The sequence below is a fragment of the Pseudorasbora parva genome, chromosome 21, assembly GCF_024679245.1.
Source record: "Pseudorasbora parva isolate DD20220531a chromosome 21, ASM2467924v1, whole genome shotgun sequence".
Taxonomy (NCBI): Eukaryota; Metazoa; Chordata; class Actinopteri; order Cypriniformes; family Gobionidae; genus Pseudorasbora; species Pseudorasbora parva.
The window spans coordinates 13,571,296-13,579,334 of record NC_090192.1 but is presented as its reverse complement, the minus strand read 5'-3'; the positions used below and the strand labels follow the sequence as shown (position 1 = coordinate 13,579,334).

Below are 8,039 nucleotides of genomic sequence, written 5' to 3'. Positions count from 1 at the left end.
TGTCACAGGTATACACATATAATGACTGGAGGGTGAGTAAATAATGGGCTTAGTTTCAATTTTGGGTGAACTATCCCTTTCAGCATTCATTTTCAACATATAGCCTATGTAACAAATCTTCAGCAATAGATAAAGGCTTAAGCAGTCTGTAACTGTTTTTCTTCGCGGAAGCTTTGCGTAAGAGCTAATAAAATGTTTAAATTCAAGACAATATTTCATGTCTAATTTACTTGAGACAAGTAGCCGTGTAATAAGTGGGACCTGATCACTCTGTCGGGGTTTAACAAACAGCTGGATGTATATTATCCCTTACTTAGGTTAATTTTCCACCCTGGAGTTGTCCTTTAAGACATATGCAGTATCCTCAGTTTTACCTTCAAACGTACCCTACTGGCATCAAAGAACATCAATATTTCTCCAAATTATAATTGCAAAATTATTGAAACATCAATCAAACAATGTAAACCATATTTCTTTATTAAAGATTAAGAAACTCCAAGCAGCATATTCATAAATAAAATAAGAGTCTCCCTTAGATGTAATGTTACAGACTATGCTATGATACTGTTATATTTCATGGAATATTGAATGTTTTTTCTCTGAAATCAAAGGGGCACAAGTGTAAGGCAGTGAAGACACTTAACCCTACAAATTACACATCCTTACCACCACTGTCGGCATCTCAAAGCCACAGGTTGTGTTACACAGTGTAATATATCACTTTGGTTCACATCAGTAACTACTTGGACTTGTACAAAATATACACGATACAAACTTGAGTTTTGACAAGCATGTGCAGTGTGAAATATTCTCTGAAACTGGTCTATGTGCTCCATGCTGACAAATGTCCTTTTCTCTGTGATTTGAACAATGTCAAATCTCAGAAGGTCTGTGGAATGACATCAGGACAATACGCACAGATAGATGTATATGTATAAGGTTTTTCTGGTTTAGGTCACAAACATAACACGATAGAGATTCATAATTGTTCCGAACCTCACATAAAACGATTAAAAATAGATGATGTAAAACGAAATGTAAAAGTTTAATTGTACAGTAAAAATTATTATTTATATGTGTGTTTGGAGTATTCAGAATTGCCTGCAAGAGATGTTTGTCAAGTTGTGGGCGTACCAACTTAATTTATCCATGTGTCTCCAACCCAGTTCCTGGAGATGTCCCAAGCTGCAGAGTTCAGCACCAACCTTAATCAAACACACCTGAACCAGCTAGGTGTTCAGTGTTCCTTAAAATTACAGGCAGGTGTGTCGGAGCAGGGTTGGAACTGAAATGCCTAGTAAAGTTCCTTAAAACTTGCAGCATTATCCATTGCGTTAACATAATTTCCACTGAAACAGGAAGCTCCTCCCCTTTTATTAAATGGCCAATAGTGTTTACATCACAAAAATTCCAGAGCCATTGAACTTGGTAAAGCTGCAGTTACTTCCAAATCTCCTCCATATCGCTTTTAAATATAGCATTCTTTGCAGACTTCAAATGAGTCTCATACATTTCGAGAATGGTCCGACTTGTGCATATGATCCGCTCTGTACTCTTGTGTCTCTGGTGGTGTGCGCAACAATAATGTGAAACGACTTAATTCGCCCCAATTGAAAGCATACTTACACTCTCTGAATCTTTCCCTGTCCCCTTTATATAGCACTATATGCCATTCACAATGTAAAAAATAGTTAATGTGTGATTAAGTGACTTCAGTATGAGACTTCATTAAGCCTCAACTTCAGTATCTACTTATAATGGAGGGGGTGGGACGCTTTAGATTCTAGATAGCATTTAATTGGATGTCATCAAAATCATTGATCCACATTGGCAGAAGTGAGAGACTGTAAGTTTCCAATGCTTATCGAATTTTGTCATTGTTTTGGAGCACACTAGCTTACAGATAACAGTAGGCTAAGTCTGACATATCGTTCCTAAAAGCCAAAAAACTTCAATAGGTTTCATTTTGATTTTATGGGGAGTTTGGGACTTAAAGTCTTCAGGAAGATAGCTCTCCAGGAGCAGGGTTTTGAGACTCCTGATTTTACCAATCTCACATTCCCCTTGCAACTCATTAAAAAAAGATATCACAAACAAGTCAATTATGAAAATCATTTCATATACAAGTTTTTTTGTGTTTTTTTTTAATTTTTTGTTGTTTTTTTCATTTTTTTTTTGTCTATATAGTCTGTGTGAAGTGTTGTACAGAAAGAAAAAAAAAGTCAGAAAACCAATAATAATAATACAACTCTTTCACAAACAACAGCATGAACTGGTTTAAAATGTCCTTGATGTGACGCTGTTCTGTTATATTTCAGGAATATAATTGTTCTCTCTGGGCTGGTTGTGCTCACGGATTAATGATCTCAAACTTTAATGATCTAGAAAACACCTTCCAAAAATTTTTTTTTTAAATAAAAACCTTCCAAACCCAAGCGTTATTCAGTGGTGTTGCTTTGTTTGCAAAGTTTTAGTTTTTCTGTGATGACATTTCCACACAAGTCACTGATATACTATTTCACATTTTGAATGGTTAGCCTTTGCTTGTTCAGTAAACCCATCAACGACATCCACTTAATTCAAACACATAAATCTTCATTAGTAATCAACAACCAAAACCAGAAAATGAAGCAAAATTTAAACGGCCTCACTGTTTGCAGGTTGAAAAAGGTTTATGATTGTAAAAGTGATGCATAATTATCAGCGCTTAACTTTTGGGTTCCTACAGCCATGTATGATCATCTAGTAACAAAACGTGGAGAGACATCTTTTATTTCGGCACTTAGAAAACAATCACAATGAATTGGAGTCTTTACCCATAGAGAACAAAATTCACAAAGCCATTCAAACAGTCGTTTTGTATTATGTTTATGTCCTTTTTTGTTGTTCAATTGTTTTTGTAACTCAACTTCAAAAATTGAGAATATTCAAAATACACTTTTACTTACTTTGCTCTTTCAGCATTTACAAATATGTACAAGAAAAAATGATTTCTCATGTTTTCATTTTTTTTTTTCATAATAAAAATCTCTACGTACTTTTTTTTCTTTTTTATACTCTTTGTACACTGCCACAGTTTTCCAAGCTCCAACTGCACCTCGGCTTTCTTCCTTTGAAAAGCAAGTATGAGGCAGCCCATGGTGACGATGGCCTTAGATGGACGTACTATGCTCAATAGCTTCTGGGATGGGTCCTCCTGGTACTGACTGGTAGGACATTGGCATGGGCGTCTTGGCGGGACTCTGTCGGAACAGGCCCCCGTTGGGAGCCCTGTGTTTGCATTGGATGGAGGGCATGGTGGAGCTGCTGAGAGGAAGGGGTAGGGTGCTGCCAGGACCCTGGGCCAGCGTCCGGCCCACCCCATGAGCTTGATCCGGGAGGAAGGTGCTCACAGACAGTCCCGTGCCCGGGTAGTCTCGCACAGCCTCCCGCTGCTGGCTGGGCGGCATGCTGCCGATGTCCAGGGCAGAGATCTCGATAGATGGTGCGGGGATCTGCTTGTGTGCCATGTCCTCGTCCATAAGACTGTTCATACGCCGATGCACCTGTTCCAGGTTCACCTCCTTGTCCTAGAGAGGGTGAGAGAAGAAAGGAGGGACAGAGAGGCTGAGATCTGCTGGTTCCAGGTTGTTTTTTAAGCTCCATGCAAGTAAGGCTTACTTCAGTTACAGCAGGGTGTGTTGCGGGTGTATTTACTAAAAGGCCCAATTGGAAAGTTCAAATAGTAGGACTGTGTTTGAATGAAGATATATAGAATGTGCACCTTGAAATCAAATTTGGCCAGTGGGCATTTAAAATAACAATGCTCGAGTGAGACTAAAACTGCCATTACAGTTAATATGACCAAGAAAATTAGTGCTGGAGCCAACCTGCATTTCATAACACATCAATGTTAACATCTATAGAAATTGTTATAACTGCTAAAATGTCTGTTAAAATAAATCATCTTTTTTGTTAGAAACATTGATATATTTTGTTACCTGAATAACCACACATCTGCTTCAATAGCTCAAACATTTGATAGTAAAACTATTAAAGTTGCACAAGTACTGTGTTTATCTTTTTGTTTATTTAAAATGGACAATTTTGTTAGTTTGATCTTATTGTTTAATTTATTGAATACAATTAACAATCCCAGAAACAATATTGTATGTGTTTAATCCAGAGGTAGATGAACATGATAGACAATAGTCCAGGATGCCTATGTCCAGGGCTCTAAAATCAAGCTGTGATTTTATTTATGCACATAAAAAGGCAGCTTCACATTCTATTTTAAATTCAGGTAATTTGCAGTATCATCATACACTTATGTTGTATTTAAAATAACATTCATATCAGACTCCAGGAAGTACCATAATATCCAAGCAAGGTGTGGTTAATCTTTAGAAACAAAAATTAATGATCTGCATTGCTATGGTTTTCTTGGTGGGTGATTTGTGATTACTCACTGCTCTAAGTCAGAGATCAACCCCAAATCTTAATGATATCTTAAATGAATATGTTTACATATGCAGAAACCTGTTCATTTAGTTACCTGTGCAATTCTAGTTACCGGTTTCATTAATATGACTCTTATTAAAAATTGTGGTGGTTTTTAACATTTAGCTTGTACCATAATGTAAAGCACACAAATTTATAAACTTACATTTGTGTCAGGAAAATTAAAAAGTAAGCAGATGAAAGCTAAGGGTGCTTCCTCAATGCCAAGCCTGAGTTCTCCCTATTCTTGTTTATCTCTTCAATAAGTATGCTACAAATACATTTAAGCATACATAATTATTCTCTTCAGCCAGGGGTGTCACATGTTTATTCACTTCAGTTTAAAACATCTGTAGATTCTAAAATCTACAATCAATGTTATGATGACGCATTTGGGTAAAACTAAAGGAAGCACACTGGATTTGTTAACTTCATTCACCAAAGGCTTTTTGATTACATGTAATGAATTAGTACTTAAGGGATATTAATAATACAAATAATAATAATAAAAATAAACATATTGGCAAGTTGCTCCTGGCTGGTTTTAGGCTAGCTGTGGGGTTAGTTTAATTCAGCTCTGCAGAACATTAGCTTTTTTTTTTTTTTAGATTAAGGCATATCTGAATTGAATACATATTTCTTTACAAAAGTAAAAAAAAAAAAAAAAAAAACGTCTCGGTTACATATGTAACCCTCGTTCCCTGAAGGAGGGAACGGAGATGTAAGTCAGAACTAGACCGACAAATGAGGATCCCCATTCGTCGGTCTAGTTCTGATGTATGTCGAACGTGACCGACTGAAAGGGAAATATATATATACATTTAAGCCAGCAAAATTATAAATATGTTTAAAAATAACTAGCCTATTGAGCACAGACATATGGATGCACTTCGCATCAATTATTGACTGATAGTGTTTGAGATGCTTATCAACACGTGTTTAATATGAAGAATGCCCATGAGAGTGGCAACTTCATCTGTTAAAATTATTATATGGAAGAACGTACGATCAAATCATTAAGCTATTGCATCATAAAGAGAAAGTGAAAATGGCTCCATTGCTGGAACACAGTGTCATTGAAAACAGTAATGACGTAATTGGGGAGACCCACTTAGCCCATAGGTCCCATCTACTGTATTCTTCTCAAAGCAGAAATACACAATTTAACTCATAGATTGTGGTATTTTTTTTGTAATCATGCAAAGGAAATGCATGATTGGCTCCAGAGTCCACCACTGTCAAATTATTTGTTGAGCTCTCACAACATACTCAAACATGTAGATTAATAAAGCACTGCAGCAGAAAATTCAAAGACTCATCAGAGAGTATACAGATTTTAAGAGGGATAGGGCAGAAGTTAGATTTGGAATTGCAAAGTAAATTGCATGGTGTAAATTAGTCTACCTTGTAAGGCTGAAGAATATTTTTCACTACAGATATTTTCAAGGGAATATATGCCTCCACATATTCTCACAATCTCATTGTAGATCAGTAATCCTATTTGTCTTAACTAATGAAGAAAATAATGGGGTGAAATTCTAAGCTTTAATGATGTAAGTATGTATGATGTAATCTATGAAAAAAATAAAATAAATATATAACGAAAAAAGGAAAGTCGAGGAAAGGAAACTCAAGAAAAGAAAAAGTGCTTCTTTTAAAATACACACTAATAACACACTAATGGCTCTAGCCAACTTTTCTTTGCTTCCAGTGAAGAGTTGAATGGGTATTGTGAATAATTCATGCTATTAGAGGATGCACAATTTTCAGATCTGATTAACGCATTTGGGTGGGCTGAAATACAGTCAAACCAAAAATTATACAGACACCAGTGCACTATAGTTAATTTATGTTGTGAAGATGTCAAAATTAAGCAAATGGTGACATATTAAACCCAGAAATGTTTCATACAGTGGACTACCAGTAAAATGTATACAAATTTGGACAAATCAGACACTTGACCATGTTTTGCTTAAATGTTTTTTCCTTTTAATTGCTAATGCGCCCTTTAAACCACAGACTAAACAAAATTAAGCATTGCTTGGTAATTGGTTGACCTACATTGGTATTATCTAATGGTCTAACGGCTGACAGCTAATTGAATGTGAAAATCAATTTGTTCAGACACAATTTAACACATTTAAGTTCTTTTCATATTTTATTACCATTTTCTAACTGTAGTTAATGAACTGTGACAATGTGAGAACATGTTGAATGTTGCTGAATAAATTTTGGTTTGACTATGTGTGAATATTATGTTGTACCGTTGGCTGAACGTCTAATGTATATGGCACACAAAATTGTAAACACTTTCGAAGAGTTTCGAAGTCATCATTTGATTGGCTGAATTGTACAGGATTTCTTTGAGATATGTGTGTCACGTTTTCTTACGGTCCACCTGGAAACAAAGCCGCCTTGGTGCTAAACCCGCTAATAGACCAAAAAAGCCGTCGTGTTTATATCTGTGACAATGAGCACTTATTAGGATTGATTAAAAACTTTACAAAAGTATGTGAATTTCACACATACATCAAGACATAAACTCTACACTGTAAAAAAAAATATTGTTGGTTTAACTTAAAAAAGTAAGTAACATGGCTGCCTTAAAATTGTGAGTTTATTGAAATAATAAAAAAAAGTTGAGTTGATACAATGAAAGAAATTGGTTTAATAAATTGACACTCAAAATATTATTGTATCTAAGCCACATGAAAAATGGGATGAATCATGAAATAGCATGTTTCAATGTATCATCACAAAGAAAACACACAACTGCCAAATACGCTTACAAAAGCTTTTTATAATATTTGAATAAAGTGAATAAATTCTCAAAAATGTTCATTGCATTAACTCAAATGTTTAATTTCAATGAACTCAAAATTGTTCTATTATTGTAGGGATATCTACATTTCCATGCCTCCAAACATGGAGCTGAACAAAATGAACTGTAATTGGCTGCTTTACATGTCAGTCAGACAGCCTCTGGGTGGTCAAAGTTTGTGCACAAAGTGAGTTACCAAAAGTTTTTTTTCAACTTTATCCTAAACACCTGCTACTACTGGAAAAAGAGAATGGTTAAGAATAACATGAGTGTACCAAGATGCTGCTTAACATACCATGACTTTCTGATACATTATGCTCATTCCAAAATTCTTGGAGGTAACTTGTCCTATAAAACAGTGTGATGAATAATTTTTCAGTCATTCCACCATAGTCAATCAGCAGATGGTAAATTGTGACTTGTGAATTGTATCAAAAGGTTGGGTGAATTTGAGTCCTATTTTGATATTGTGATGTACCTACTCCTTTGAGGAAATCATAAAAGTCTGAAATGCAGGGCATCTAATATATCCTACCACTGCTTTATTCTAGTGGAATCTTGTTGCTTCTTTCCCTAGCTATGTTTCCAGTTGTGAATTTAGACCCACTTTATATTAGGTGGCCTTAACTACTACTATGCAAAAACATTAAAATTATAATTTGATACGATCCACTTATTGTGTACATACATAAAAAAATAAAAAAAATAAAAATACCTTCATGCAATTACATCTGTACTT

General features: G+C 35.2%; 1 protein-coding gene across 1 annotated transcript in view; it reads right to left on the bottom strand.

Moving 5' to 3' along the window:
- Positions 1 to 461: 461 nt before the first annotated feature.
- grid1b (glutamate receptor, ionotropic, delta 1b) overlaps positions 462 to 8,039 on the bottom strand; it is a 741,339-nt gene continuing 733,761 nt past the window's right edge. The window contains 1 exon segment of the mRNA XM_067429947.1: positions 462 to 3,569. Coding sequence (XP_067286048.1) covers positions 3,153 to 3,569 — 417 coding nt within the window. The 3' untranslated portion in view covers positions 462 to 3,152.